Raw genomic sequence first — 16,027 nt, forward strand, 5'->3', positions numbered from 1 at the left:
CCACGTGATTGAACAGGCTGGCATGATCATAGAACGGCAAGCTTGCTTCTGATTGGTATAACGGAGTCATGAGATTATTGTTGCGACGTCTCATTGGTGAAATTGGTAGAGCTACTCTTGGGATTGTTGGCAAAAACAAATAAATCTTAATATGAAGAATAAAGAGGAAAAATGTAACAACTCTTGTGTAGCCCAAAATAACGGAGTAAGAGTAGCGTTTTTTCTTTACAAATCTACTCAAGTAAAACTAAAAAGTACGGCTTAGTAAAATTACTATTAGGAGTACACTTTTCTCAAAAAGTTACTCAAGTAAATGTAACTGAATACATGTAACGCGTTACTACCCACCTCTGTACAGCAGTATTCTAAAGCACAATTACCCACAATTACAGCATTAAAATACATGTGCGTCGTTGACCAGTAGACATGTTACTAAATAATGGGACTGAAGTTATGTTCCAAAAGTTTAAATATTACAAGACGACTTAATTTTTACTTGAAGACTTGAAGATTTGTATTTCATGAGAATAAAGTCAAAATAGATAAAAATATGTAATTTTACAGAAGTCAAGAAATCAGAACAAAAAACATCTCAGTAATGAGTCAAATAAAATGTTCAGATATTTTTTGTTTAAAAACAAATTATATGCAAATATATTGAACTACCGTATTGGCCTGAATATATGACGGTGTTTTTTGCATTGAAATAAGACTGAAAAAGTGGGGGTCGTCTTATACTCGCGGTCTAGTCATTATACCCATTCACGGCGCTAGATGGCGCCAGATATCATTGAAGCGAATGCTGTATTTGAGGAGTAATGTTCTTTCATGACGGATCTCAGCTGCTCTCAAGTTTAACCAGTTTTCATTATTTTATTGCAATGTTTTTTCTAATTCAGATTTGTTTCAAGACTACAGTTACAGTTAGACCTGACTTTGATGGTTATTGCAGTTATTGCAATTTTGTTTTTTTATCACAATAGATTGGTTTATTTACATTTCAAAAACCAGAAGCCATTCATTTACGAATGTGATTGCACTTTAGTTTACTTACTTAAATGTTCAGATTTTAAGATTTGAATGAGGCAAAATAACATGCCTTTTCTCTCAAATATATTGTTATAATCATTTGTTTCAGATTACTGTAATTGTTTTCTGTATAAAAATTAATTTGGTGTTCAAAAAGTCTTTTTTTCAAACTTGAGTCTTGAAAAAGAGGGGGTCGTTTTATAATCAGGGCTGTCTTATATTCGGGCCAATACGGTATTAAAAGTTCAATACAACTAAATTGCACTTGAGTAGTGGTTCATATCTTAATAACATTAGAAGGAGCCAATAAATAAAATCATTTTGTCAGTTTTTTAGTTTTAAGGTACCTTTATTATCTTTTAAAATTAATCAGTCAACTGATCTTTTGCTAAACATATACCAAAATATTTATAAAATTATTTTATCAAACCTCTTGTTAAAGTCAGTAGAAATAAACCCAAGTAAAATTTTAACATTTTGTCTGCTATTATACGGCACTTTACAAAAGGTTTGTCCAGTGTACACAAAATTATTTAATCAAGATTACTTATAATGTTATAAAAAAAAATCTCACTGCCCCATTTTGATACATGTGTTGTGAGGAAGTCACACATGGAGCAAAGGTTTTAGTGGCTGTAAAAGAGGCAGAAGCAGCGCCTAGCAAACATGACAGGTGACCAGAGGTTACCAGAAGAAGGCGCGGTTAGGAATAGAAAGTCAACACGGCTCAGATGAAGTTAATCCTGCCACTTTTACTCCAGCTTTAATTGATCGGCCCTCAGAGTAAATTCAAGTTTTTGGCTTGGTAAAAATGAGAACTTTTAAAGCGCATTTAACTTTTAAAATTACTTGTTGTCACCTTTTTCTGTGTTTCTGCTTGAATCTGCTTTGGGTAAGTTCGTCAACTTCTCTTCAGTAAAGAGCAAATATATAAATAAAATGTATACAATATTTACTGTATGTACTGTATATACATCTGTATCTACATACAAATCTGCATTTAACTCAACTACACAGAAACTCGAAAGAAGACCAAAATAGGGAAGTGACAAACGTGTACAGTTGATTATATGGTTTTATTGTATAGACACACAAGTAAATTATTTTCACATTTCTGTTTTAGCAGTTTAAAAGATTTCTCACTTGTAAAACAATTTTTCATTTGTACCAGAAAAAAAAAACCCCAAATATTAGGAATAACGTTCGACGTGATGCAGTGCAGTTCTAAAACCAAAACATCATTAAATAAATATCTATTGTTTTGTTTTTATATTGAGTGTATGTTTATGGTCCCTGTTCATAGTAAATGTAAATCAGTCGACTTTTCCAACTAAAAATGAATTTTATGTGTGCATTCAATACTTTCAATAATAAAACAGTTTAGACAGTTTTGTTTGTTGAAACACATATATCTGCGTTTCAAGAGTGGTATGAAAAAGTATCTGAACCTTTTGGAACTTCTCACATTTTTGCATAAAACCACCATCAGTTGTGATCGATCTTTGTCAAAATCACACAGATGAAAAAAACACTGTCTGCTTTAACTAAAACCAACCAAACATTTATAAGTTTTAATATTTTAATAAGGATAGTATGCAAACAATGACAAAAGGGGGAAAAATAAGTATGTGATTTATCGCATTTAATATTTTGTGGTTGTGCGGAAGTTGCGGTTTACTCTCGTTATTATTTGAAGTCAATCGACCAACTAGAACGTGAGATATTGTCATTTAAGTTTTATAGTTTTATTGTCCTCTCAAAAAAACATTAAAAAGCTGCATGGATCATTTGTTTATGTCTATATTTCCATCATTTCTAGTCCTTTTTCAAAACGGAAGCTCCATGAAAAAAACACAAATCAAACGAACCCTTTCGAAGTCACAGTGGAAGCACAAAATGCGTTTTTTTTTTATTTTTTAATAAATATAACTGCGGTGCGAGGTTCAACCGAACGAGAGGGAGGAGGAGTGTTCTGAAGCAGCGAGGTGGCGAGCGACGGCCAGTTGGATACTGCTGGATCGAGCAGCGACTTTGTGTGACTTTGACAATGAACGGAAAACTAAATTTAGCGCAAGCAATTGTGCTTCTAATCAACTTGAGGAAGAGGATGGTCCAAATTCGTCATCATCGTCTTCTTCGGAAGAGTCCTCGAGTGAAGATAGTGACGGATTTGAACACGTGGGTGACGCCATCGACGAGCAGAGGTAAACCAACTCACTCTTTTTTTTCATGCTGAAAACGTTTCTTTTGAAAGTTTCTTTTGATATTGCAAGACAAAGTTAATTTTGATGCAATATAAGTGTGTGTTTGTGTATATAATAATAAAATGTGCATATCAGATCAAAGTCGTACGTGCACTGTGGGTATCCCAGGCAGGAATTTATAATTTGTGGTGTTCTTCTTTCTAAAGATTAGGGATGTAGCACATATTCAGCTATGGTATTCTTTCTATTGTCATACATATAGATTTCCATTATTATTTATTGCTGTATATATTTTTATTTTATACTTTATTATTTTCATAAATACTGACTTATTTTCATGTACATTTATAGTGACAATGAAAGCAAAGTGAAATGAAAATGGAAGGGTGGAAAGAGGACCGACACCCCATGGAAGTGTGAGCTGTGTGATGTAGCCGTGTCTAATTCCAGGACGAAACTGCTTTTCGGAGTGGCATGACTGAAAAAAATTTAACTTGTTTATTGTAAATATTTTTGAAAATGCTTTTTTCCCCCCAATGTTATATATATATTTTTTTCCCACATCAATCTTCTCAATTTGTGTATATAAATGTGTGTTCAAGAAGCTTGATTGTGTGTACATAGTTTTCATCAGGCGATTGGCCGCAATACCTAAACTCATAAAGAGATGGCCTCTAAACACTTTTTGTGTTAGATGGTATATATTTTTTCACTGTTCTTCACTGTTAGGTCTGCTGTATATAACCTGTTTTGACTGGAGAATGTATAAAGGCAAAAAACGCCTATGGCTATACCTGTTGTTTATGTTGAATTGTCAAATATAAGACTATTTATTCTAAATTTTTTTGGTTGAATGTTCATCCTAACATGTTGAATAAATATTACAAAGTTTCAAAACGGTTCGTTACGCATGTTTGGTTGTCAATTGGACATCAATATTAAAAATTTTGACAAAACGATTTTGGAATTTTTGGTCTTTTTGGGCCCAAAATGATGATTTATAATTGATCAGTGAAGGAAACAACAATTTGGACATGAAGTTCAAGGTGTCACAAAAAAAGGGACCAAACCAGGCCATCGTAAACAATTCTTTCTTTGAAATATAAAGGCAACTTCAAAGGCATGCAAAATCAGACAAAATAGGCCCAGACCTTAAAGGGTTAACCGAGCCATGATGCACATCAGACAACGGTTCTCATCAAGACATTTCTTACCAGGTGTGTGTTTTATAGTGGGCAGGGCAGCTTTAAGCTACTCATCAGTGATTGGACACACACCTGACTTAAAATGTTTGGTAAAAATGGGTTTCAATTGCTATTTAAGTCTCCTTAGGGTGAGGGTTCACTTACTTATTTTTCCCCCTTCTGTCATTGTTTGCAGGCTATCCTCATTAAAATATGAAAACCTATAAATGTTTGGGTGGTTTTAGTTAAAGCAGACGCCGTATTTCCATCTGTGTGATTTTGACAAAGATCAGATCACATTTGATGGGGATTTCATGCAGAAATGTGAGAAATTACAAAAGGTACAGATACTTTTTCATATCACTTTATACAAGTGCGGCATGTGAGTACTTTTGATACCTCTGGTTGTTTTTGGCGTTAAAGTATTCTCTTATTGCTCTTCTTTCAGGGCGCCTCCACTGAAACATCCACAGTGAGCACTGCAAACGTTTCAACACTTTTCACTTCCACCGTAACAACCCTCCTTACCACAAACCAATGTAAGGTTGAGTTGTTGTTTCTCACACGTAACATTTGACCTTTTCATTAGATATACTTGCACTCTTTGTCTCAATAGCTCCTGAAAATGTTGGTGAGGTGATGGTGCTGCAACAAAATGAAACAAGTATAACACTCAAGTGGGAGAAGGTTAACAATTTCTCCATCTATTTCTTATTATATGACCTTGATGGTAAAGTGAAGCAGGAGAGAGTGGAGCCTTCCCCATATCTAACGAAAGTTACTCATGTGGTTGCTTTTCTCTCTGCTGGGAGAAAGTATCATTTTCGGCTCATCACTGAGTTTATGGGAGAAAACAGCACTGGATATGCATTTTCTGCTCCCACTGGTAAGTCATCTTGCATTCTTAAACACATCAGAGGAAGTGAAATCTATGTGTGACAAACCCACACCATACATAATATTGCAGCTCCTCTAAATGCAAAAGGCTTCAAATCCATACAAAGAAATACCACCAGTATAACTCTGCAGTGGGAAAAAGTCGAAAACGTGAACTACACAGTCGTGTTTAATGACACTGAGGAAGACGTCACTTCTACCGAGGCACAGGAAGTTACACATGTGATCGTAGAACTCGCAAGCGGGACTGAATACACATTCATGCTCTTCACTGTGTTCGAAAAGGTTCGCAGTAGCGGAAACACCCTCACTGCTGTCACAGGTAATACAGAATGATCAGCACCTTGGGTGGAAAAGGGAAAACGAGTGTGGATGAAAGGAAAACACTCCCTAAATAAAAATAATTTTCTCTTTCAGCTCCTAAAAATGTTGACAATGTGCACGTGCTAAACCAAAGTGAGACTAGCATTACTCTGTCATGGAAAAAAGTGGACCATAGCACAACATACATTCTACAATATGACAACCACAGCACTCCCATCTCAGTATTCGATTCTTCAGCTGTGATTACGCACAGGATTCCTTCTCTTGCCGCTGGGAAAAAATACAACTTCACTCTCATCACCGTTTTTGGCAACGTTACTAGCACGGGGTTCAAGTTTGACGCAGCGACAGGTAAAAAGCAACAGAAACTGCGACTATCCATCCTGAAGTCAATGTACAAACTGTATTTTTTGTTATCATCAGTGCCGTCAATGGTAACTAATGTCTACGTGATTGATCGTGCGGAGACCAGCGTGACTCTGGAGTGGAAATCGGCGGACCCAAACTGGGGCTACCTGCTTTACGTCGATGGGAAAAACATCTCAGTGCCACCAAAGGGATCACAAATTGTGTCCCTTTCTTTGAAACTCCAATCAGGAATGGAGTATCCATTCACTATGACCACATTGTTCTCTGGGCTGGCCAGTACTGCATATAACGGCTTCTTTGTAACAGGTACTGGAAAGTTACTGCAAAATAATTGTTGAGAACTAGGGCTGTCAAAATTATTGCGTTAACGCGTGTTAATTAATTTTTTTAATTAATCACGTTAAAATATTTTACGCATTTAATGCACATGCCCCGCTCAAACAGATTAAAATGACAGCAAAGTGTCATTTCCACTTGTTACTTGTGTTTTCAGGCGTTTTGCCGCCCTCTTCTGGCGCTTGGGTGTGACTGATTTTATGGGTTTCAGCACCAAAATTATTATTGACATCAGCAATGGCAAGCTACTAGTTTATTTTTTGATTGACAATTTTACAAACTTTATTAAAACGAAAACATTAAGAGAGGTTTTAATATAAAATTTCTATAACTTGTACTAACATTTATCTTTTAAGAACTACAAGTCTTTCTATCCATGGATCGCTTTAACAGAATGTTAATAATGTTAATGCCATCTTGTTGATTTATTGTTATAATAAACAAATACAGTACTTATGTACAATATGTTAAATGTTATATATCCGTCTTGTGTCTTAACTTTCCATTCCAACAATAATTTACAGAAAAATATGGCATATTTTATAGATGGTTTGAATTGTGATTAGTTACGATTAATTAATTTTTAAGCTGTGATTAACTCGATTAAAAATTTTAATCGTTTGACAGCCCTATTGAGAACCTTTGAACCCTAACCTTTGAAAAGGGTCAAGAATATAAATGGACCAGTAGCCTGGACATACTTTTAAAACTGTCAGGGCCACCAGAATACTCCAACCACTAGCCCGATGGGACCAGTAAAAACAATGCGTCAATTTAAAAAAAAGAAAAAAAATCTTACTTCACACTAATTCCCAGTGGGTCGGTGTTTTGATGACGTTACGCTATCCCGATCGAAGACAAGCTTTACAGTCTATGGAGCAGCCGTTGCTCATGGTGGGGCGTAAACACACTTCGCTTGCTCGCTCCCACGTGAACGCGCGCAACCTAATTACTGCTGCTGATTGTCAATATCTCAGTACCTACCTAACATTACACTACAAGACGACATGTTTCTGAAACCCCCAGCACCTGGTCAAGCACCGGGGGGAAAAAGACCACTCAAGAAATGAAAATTAGCGGCGGAGTTGAGGGAAAGTGAAAACCAATATGGAAAGAAAACGGAGAGAAAGTTTCAGCCTCAGTGGCGAGAAAAAAAACGAGGTTTACTGTGATGTGCCCAAAAAAAAGTTAACGAGTATGAAACCTTTGGTATGAACGTAACGTGATAATTCATCCACGTGACTATGTAGAAAATAATATCGTCATTACGACGGTTTAGCTTGAAAATCGTGAGCCATAATCGTCTGTCATCTGTTTGACTTCTAAATTGTTGCCACGGCAACCAAGCCGGGGCAGACTTCCACAGAGCGGTAAGAGGAAGACAAAAAAGCTTCTCCCAGCACGGTGCTCTTCCGCGGGCCCGCCCCGCATTGGAGCTCCCCCCCAAGAATAATGTTTTTTTTGGTGTGTGTTTCCCGAAAACATTAAAATATGCGTAAGTGGTCAGTGTAGTCGATTTGGGTTTATGTTTCTGGTTATTAACATGAATGTTAATAATGGGTTATTAGTGTTCCAGGTCAATGCACGCTGTAAAGTTGAAAATGAGTAAATGCTGAGGCTACACGCCATTTGTTACACGTCAACGTTACACAAAACTACTAAAAATTGTTAACATCATTATAGTGCAAAACCTCCCTGGTAATGTGTCCAATGGAGTCAAAATCTGTGTGGGATGACAGCACTCCACTGGCTGCATGAGTAAGGCTATGCCTGTTGTTTGAAGATTATACAGTCATGTGAAAAAATTAGGACACCCTATGGAAGCCTGTGTGTTTTCTAACATATTTGGTCATATGGATATCTAATATCATTTTTAACAATCTTGAGAGATTCAAGTAATAGAACTAAACAATTATAACTGGAATTTTTTTTTTTTTTTTTTTTTTTTTTTTTACAACTTTCTGTAAAATGTAATTTTAAATAAATGCAATTTCTGTTGAGGAATAAATTAGGACACCCCCACATTCAATCCCTCTTAAAATGGCTAAAATCACATACAGGGGTGTCACGTCAGGTGCACATGATTACTACATCATTACTCAGTGTTTTGAAGGAAGCTTGCCTTATTTAAACCTCACATTTAGTTTGGTGTACCCCTGACTGTTGAAGTGAGAGAAAACACCATGGTGTGATCAAAGGTGCTTTATGAGGGCCTTCAGAAAGAAGATTGTAGACACTGTTAAGGGATTTCAAAGGATCTCAAAAGAATATAAAATCAGTCACTCCACTGTCCGGAAAATAGTCTACAAGTGGAGGACATTTGAAACAACTGCCAACATGCTCAGGTCTGGCCGTTTAAGCAAGTTCACCCCGAGAGCAGACCACAAGATGCTAAAAGAAGTCTCCGAAAACCCTAAAATGTCATCACTGAACCTACAGCAGCCTCTTGCTACTGTTGATGTGAAAGTGCATGCCTCTACAATCAGAAAGAGACTTCACAAGTTTAACCTTCATGGGAGGTGTGCAAGGAGGAAACCTTGTACAATATGTAGGCTTGACTGAAGTTTGCCAGAGTGAATGTAGACAAAGACCAGGACTTCTGGAATAATGTTCTTTGGAGAGATGAATCTAAAATTGAATTATTCGGACACCAGAATAGAGCACATGTTTAGGGTAAATCCAATACAGCATTCCAGGAAAAGAACCTCATACCAACTATGAAGCATAGAAGTGAAAGTGTCATGGTTTGGGGATGCTTTGCTTAAGCAGGACCTGGCCAGCTCACCATCATAGAATCCACAATGAATTTTATCGTGTTATCAGAGGGTGCTTGAGGAACATGTGACATCATCTGTTAAAAAATTGAAGCTGAAGCGAAACTGGACCCTGCAACATGATAATGACCCAAAACATACCAGTCAATCCACCAAGGACGGGCTGAAATGGAAAGTCTTGGAATGGCCAAGTCAAAGCCCAGATCTTAATCCCATTGAAATGCTGTGGGGTGACTTGAAACGGGCTGTACATGCAGGAAACCCCTCAAACATCTCACAGCTTAAAGTATTGTGAGTGAAGGAGTTGGGGTCGGGGGGCAAACTTTTTTCAGACCAATGTCAAAGACTTGGTAGATGGCTACAAACTCTCACTCAAGTTATTTCAGTCAAAGGGGGTAACACTAGCTATTAGGTGGTATGGTGTCCTAACTTTTTCCTCAGGTAGAATATGCATTTTTGTTGATATATTTGGTTTATTGAGTAAAACAATGTTAGTGTTTGTTGTTTACCTGCAATTAAATCACTTCCTTTCCAGAGATAAAGAAAAATAAGATTAGACAGTGATATGTGAACATTTCTTCATAAAGAACTGAATATTTCATGGGGTATCCTATTTTTTTCACATGACTACATTATATATGATTATGGAATTGGAATAGATTTTTTTTTTTAATATTCATGATTTTGCACAGTTTTGCCAGGACACATTTTATTACGATAATTTTTTCATCTGTTCCAGCCATTGACTGTACTGCCGTGACCTGGCATGTGACTACATCGTCAATCCAAGGAATAGTCAAGGGATTATTCACAAATGCTTCAGCCTCTAATGGATCTTCGCCTCATTTGAGTCCAGAAGGTCAAAATGTGTCATTTTCCAGCCTTTATCCGGGCGCAACCTACAACGTGTCACTCGAGTACCAAAAGGATTCTGCCCACTTTGTGCAATGTCATCTCCAACTGACAACTAGTAAGTCAAAAGCTAATTCAGTGTTTTACATTTTACAACTGGAAAAACACGTTTTCCACTTGTGTACACTTTAGTTCCACCAGATTTAACTGCTCACTGTAAGTACTGGGAATTTGGCTACTCCGTTCTTATCGTCTGGGATAAGCCAGATGGTTTGTGGACTTCTGTGGAGGTGAATGTGAGCGAACAAATGCACACAGTGGAAGATATGGAACAGCAGCATATAGAAATAGGTGGATTTCAGCCAGCGAGAATGTATAAAGTGTCTCTATCCTCGCGGTCTGGCACTGTGAGGCGGTCCGAACCGTACGTCTTTCAGTGTGCTACTGACCCTCGTAGTAAGTTGAAATGTATTTAATACAAAGTAAATATTTATTGCGTAATCTGTCATATTACCACATTTTATTCCTTCTAGTGGTCATTGCAGGGTCAGTCCTTGCTGTCCTGCTTTTTTGTTCCCTGTTGGGTTTAGCAATATTTTTGTTAAGAAGACCACACCTAAGGTAGCCACTAACCTGCAGATGATACTGGCATGTCCTCTTTGTGTCTGAAAGTCTAATTTTTTTTTTTTTTTTAGAAAGAGAAATTCATCAGACGGCAGCTGCAAAGCCCCAACAGCAAAAATAAAGTAAGTTATTAAACCACATGATCAGAAAAGTGCACATTAGTCAAATAGCCAAAAAATTCTCCTTCCGAAATTGACAACAAAGGTTTGACTTAAGGCCTTACATTAAATGACATTTGAACTCATTGGCTGCCATTGGTGGCCCATTTAGACGGGGAGGAATGGCAGCAATCAATCTCCAAGTCGAAATGGATGGGACGTCTATGGCCATCAGTGACAGTGAATGAATTTTAAGAAACAGATATTAGAACACAGTGCAGAAACAGACAGAAAAAAAATGTACTCACAGTCATATATTCTTTATCCTCTGCAACGACCCACCATATTTTTTCTACCCAAATTTTAGGCAGGACATTCTCAGGCAGGAATCATAGGTGTAATTTCCCAGGCAGGAAATTAAATATGAAATGGGAATTAATTGCGTTCTATACTGCGTCCATGTAGCCAAGGCGTTCACACTATGATGAGCAGCAAAATGCACATTAAATTTAAAGGGTACCACGGATAGAAAGACATGTAATTTTTCACACACAAAAATACACATGGTCCCAGGCTTCAACTGGGACCGTGTGCTTTGGTCAGATGAGACCAAGATTGAGCTTTTTGGCAACAAACACTCTAAGTGGGTCTGGCGTGCCACGAAAGATGCGCATGCTGAAAAGCACCTCATACCCACTGTGAAGTATGGGGGTGGGTCAGTGATGCTGTGGGGCTGTTTCGCTTCCAAAGGCCCTGGGAACCTTGTTAGGGTGCATGGCATCATGAATGCTTTGAAATACCAGGACATTTTAAATCAAAATCTGTTGCCCTCTGCCCGAAAGCTGAAGATGGCTCGTCACTGGGTCTTTCAGTAAGACAATGACCCTAAACATATGGCAAAATCTACACAGAAATGGTTCACCAGACACAAAATCAAGCTCCTCCCATGGCCATCTCAGTCCCCAGACCTTGTTTTGTTGGCAAAAGGGGGTTGTACAAAGTATTAACACCAGGGGTGCTAATAATTGTGACACACATTATTTGATGTCAAATATTTTTTTCTTTATGTGGGATTTTTTCGCCACTGAATGAATGCACTTGTATTGAAGGTTGGATTTTTCCCATTTTGTTCCATTAAGGTCCCATATTATTTGAACATATATATATATATGAAGCTAAAAAACACATCTTTTTCAGGGGTGTCAATAATTATGGAGGGCACTGTATATATATGTATTTTTAAATACTGGATAACCATTTTTAGAGTTTCAATTGATTTTTTTTTTTTAAATTAGTCAGATTTGTAAGTATCCATACCTGATTTACAAACATTATTTCAAATTGATAATGCAGAAAATGAACAGTAAATCGATGAAGATTTACTTCGATAATCGATTTTTAAAATACTTTTTGATTCAATAATTACTCAAACTACCAATTCTTTCAGTTCTGCATATTTTATTTCAACATAGTAGAAGACCCCTGCCGATTAAGCGACAGCGCTCAAGATCAATCGTGAGCTCGTACACGGAAAAGCGATGATGCCATGACATCGCCTCAAAGCCCACACTGTCGATACATTAATATGTGATATCACGAAAACTGTACAAAGCAAAAAGAGCCAGTATTTGCTGGCTGTGAATTTGACACATTCACATAGGCGTACGTTCATGCATGGGATCTTTTGTCTCCCATCTTTTCAACCATAAGTTGAAATGCTTGTACTCTTTTGGTTCCAGAGAAATTTCTCTTGCAGATTTTCCTGCCCATTTCAACAAATTAAGTATGGATAAGAACAGAGGTTTCAGCGACGAATATGAGGTGCTGAAAAAAAACAAAAAGTTCTTTTACTGTTCGTTTTTTCTGGTGTCTATAACCCCAAACTTATCGTGCAGAGCCTCGCTCTCATCGGCATCGAACACACTCAGAATGTTGCTCTCATGGTGGAAAACGTAGAGAAGAATCGCTTCACCAACGTGCTGCCATGTAAGGCTGTGATGATTGAGGAGCAAATTTCCCACTAAATGGTAATAACTTGTTTCTCATTTGAATAGATGACTGGAGCAGAGTCAAGCTACGTGGAAATTTGGACTACATTAATGCCTCTTACATGGCAGTAAGTGTTTTGTTTGTGTTGTGAATGGTGTTTCAGTGCTAATCTGTCAACTGCCACACTATGTAACAGGGTTACAACAGTCCCCGAGAGTACATCGCCACTCAGGGTCCTCTGCCTTCGACGGTCAGTGACTTCTGGAGAATGATCTGGGAGCAAAAAGTCAATGCCATTGTTATGGTAACCAACTGTACTGAAGGAATGCGGGTATGTTCCATCGTTCAATCATTCTATAAATTGTTTAGAGATTTGTCTTCAGTTGCGTTTTAATACACGTTGTGTTTTCCAGACTAAGTGCGAACATTACTGGCCTGCGCACGAAAAGACGTGTCAGCATAAACTGCTGACGATCACCAATGTATCAGAACAGCAAGACAGCAGCTGGACAATAAGGGAATTCCGAGTAAAACACGTATGATTTGTTTGTGCTTGACATCAACTGAACATGTCGTGATCGTCGCCATGATCAAGTTTTTAAGTACCATAATTTTTGGACTATAACCCGCTACTTTTTTTCCCGCATTTTGAATCACACTTCTTATAGTCCAGTGCAGCTTATTTGTTTATTTATTTGGGGTCAATAGATAACACTTTATTTGACAGCGGCGTCATAAAACTGCCATAAGACCATCATAAATGTGACATGACACTATCATGGGCATTAATGAATGCGTACAACAGATGTCATTAAGGCAAATTATGACACTAACTTCATTTATGTCCTGCTTTTATCTTTTACTTCCAGTCAAAAGTGATATAATTTGCCAGATGACCTAGAATGACATGTCATAAGCATTCATTAATGCTCATGGCAGTGTCATGTCATAACTATGATGGTCTTATGACAGTGTTATAGCCCCACTATCAAATAAGTGTTACCAAATACCATAACTAGCAATTAATGAAACAACTGGAACGGTAACTGAAGGAAAAATTAGGACAGAACATGAATTTAGATTTTTTTTTTTTTTACATCAATAGCGCTGCAATGCATGATCGGAGGCATGTTGGATGAAAACTGTTGGCAGCTGGTGGCAACAGAGGTTGAAGTTTTGGAAGCAATGAAGGTTTGCTGTCAATTAGTTTAAAACTTCATGGTGGTTCATTCGATCTTATGACAGTCTTGCCGCTGTCAAATAAAGTGTTACTGATTATTCTCTTTTGGTGTAAATATCCTATAATACAGTGAGGGAAGCTGCAGTTTATAGTCTGGTGCGGCTTATCTTTGACCGAATGCTGTCTTCGTGTCAAATTGGTGGGTAGCGGCCAGGGGTCGCGTTAACCGAAAATTTTCCGTCGTTGACCGGTTTTTTAAAACGGTGACGGAAAAAACTGAAGTCCATCCGTCATTTTGACAGGTTGTAATTCACACTCCAGACCACAGGGTGGCGAGTGAGCATATTAATTAGGTATTGTCTCTCTTGATGCATGACGTCGTTGGCCTTACTCGGAAAAATGTCAAGGCAACTGAGTGTTTGCCTGGCACGGCCAGACTGTTCTCCCTGTATTTTTCAAACACTGAGAGAAAAGTCTGGGACACAGCCTCTCGAGTAGGTACAAAATCAATCGACAAATCAGATTTGTTTATTTGTGTGACGTGTTCTTCATGAGCAACGTCACTCTTGCGCGCCGAAAGTCGTCTCTACAACAACACGGATGGCTAACGGGACAGCCGAGAATATGTTCCAATCCGCGGTAAATTCAGTTTTAAATGAGCTAAAACACATTGACACGAGACATTGACAACAGTCTGTCTCGCGCTAGCCATGTTGAATAAACTCCGTTCTCCTCGTATGTTTACTTTCGCGCGCAAGTCCCTCGTCCTGCCCTCGTCGCTTTGCTAACAGCACGTCTGCCCGTCGCTGATTGGTGCACTCCGCTGTTTGTTTGCCTCTTGTTAAGCTTGTTCGGACAGAATATTAATTAAAAATGAATGAAAACTAAATACTATTGAATATGTCATTGTTATCATTTTAAAAATGTAAGTGACGGGTAAAAATAGATTATGACCGGATTTTTATGACATTGTCAGTCAAAATGACAGACAACGAAAAAGTCTAGCGCAACCTCTGGTAGCGGCTTAAGTCAGGTGCACCTTATAGTCCGAAAATTATGGTATTGTAGGTCAGTGTTGTGTTTTATTTAGACATTTGGAGTTATCTTTACATGTAAACAGGATATTTCTTTTGCAGGGCAACGTCATTATGTTCTCTGTACCTGCCTGTGTCGTAAATAGCGTCATTCCCGCCAAACCCCGCAAATTTGTAAATTTTCGCAAAATTTTGTTTTATAGAAGAAAACCCCAGATGAGAGGATAGTAAAACATTTCCACTTTACTGCGTGGCCCGACCATGGAGTCCCTCAGTGCACAGATGTCCTCATCCAGTTCAGAAGTCTTATTAGAGAGCACATGGACGCTAACGGAACCAAAGCCCCAACTGTGGTTCACTGCAGGTGTGAAATAGTTCAATTGTGGCAAAAAAATATTGATCTGGAGTCACGCAATGAAGACGACATGACGGATGATCTGTTTTGTCTTCTAGTGCGGGAGTGGGCAGGACGGGCACCATTATAGCCTTAGATATTCTGCTTCAACAGCTGCACAGAGACAAGCAAGTCAGCATCAATGCCCTCGTGCACAACATGCGACTGCGGCGGCCACATATGGTGCAAACTGAGGTAATGCCAACGAAGTGTCCTTGACCGCAGTTACAGTGAAGAAAATAGGTATTTGAACACCCTGCTATTTTGCAAGTTCTCCCATGCCCTTAGAAATCATGGAGTGGTCTGAAATTTTCATCGTAGGTGCATGTCCACTGTGAGAGAGATAATCTAAAAAGAAAAATCCAGAAATCACAATTTTTCAAACTATTTATTTGTGTAATACAGCTGCAAATAAGTATTTGTACACCTGAGAAAAAGAATGTTAATATTTGGTGGAGTAGCCTTTCTTTGCAATTACAGAGGTCAAACCTTTCCTGTAGTATATCACCAGGTTTGCACACACTGCAGGAGGGATATTGGCCCACCAATCAGTCAGGTTTCTGGGCTGTCGCTGAGAAACACGGAGTTTGAGCTCCCTTTAAAGGTTTTCTATTGGGTTTAAGTATGGAGACCGGCTAGGCCATGCTAGAAGCTTGCTATGCTTCTTCAAGCCACTCCTTGTTTTTCCTGGCTGTATGCTTCGGGTCATTATCATGTTGGAAGACCCAGACACGATCCA

The 16,027-nt window shown here is 38.2% G+C and overlaps 1 protein-coding gene across 5 annotated transcripts in view; it reads left to right on the forward strand.

The window, feature by feature from the left end:
• LOC130910060 (receptor-type tyrosine-protein phosphatase H-like) overlaps positions 1–16,027 on the forward strand; it is a 47,336-nt gene that overhangs the window by 28,486 nt on the left and 2,823 nt on the right. For 3 of the 5 annotated variants that reach the window (XM_057827101.1, XM_057827102.1, XM_057827103.1), the window contains 16 exons: positions 4,866–4,956; positions 5,034–5,303; positions 5,385–5,636; positions 5,732–5,989; positions 6,062–6,313; positions 9,857–10,087; positions 10,162–10,425; positions 10,503–10,590; positions 10,665–10,715; positions 12,431–12,512; positions 12,587–12,677; positions 12,746–12,807; positions 12,877–13,011; positions 13,094–13,216; positions 15,098–15,258; positions 15,348–15,483. In XM_057827101.1, coding sequence (XP_057683084.1) covers positions 5,057–5,303; positions 5,385–5,636; positions 5,732–5,989; positions 6,062–6,313; positions 9,857–10,087; positions 10,162–10,425; positions 10,503–10,590; positions 10,665–10,715; positions 12,431–12,512; positions 12,587–12,677; positions 12,746–12,807; positions 12,877–13,011; positions 13,094–13,216; positions 15,098–15,258; positions 15,348–15,483 — 2,433 coding nt within the window. In that variant the 5' untranslated portion in view covers positions 4,866–4,956; positions 5,034–5,056. The remainder of the gene's footprint in view (positions 1–4,865; positions 4,957–5,033; positions 5,304–5,384; positions 5,637–5,731; positions 5,990–6,061; positions 6,314–9,856; positions 10,088–10,161; positions 10,426–10,502; positions 10,591–10,664; positions 10,716–12,430; positions 12,513–12,586; positions 12,678–12,745; positions 12,808–12,876; positions 13,012–13,093; positions 13,217–15,097; positions 15,259–15,347; positions 15,484–16,027) is intronic. The other 2 variants (XM_057827104.1, XM_057827105.1) reach the window with 2 other exon arrangements.

This window comes from Corythoichthys intestinalis, chromosome 21, assembly GCF_030265065.1.
Source record: "Corythoichthys intestinalis isolate RoL2023-P3 chromosome 21, ASM3026506v1, whole genome shotgun sequence".
NCBI classification, from domain to species: Eukaryota; Metazoa; Chordata; class Actinopteri; order Syngnathiformes; family Syngnathidae; genus Corythoichthys; species Corythoichthys intestinalis.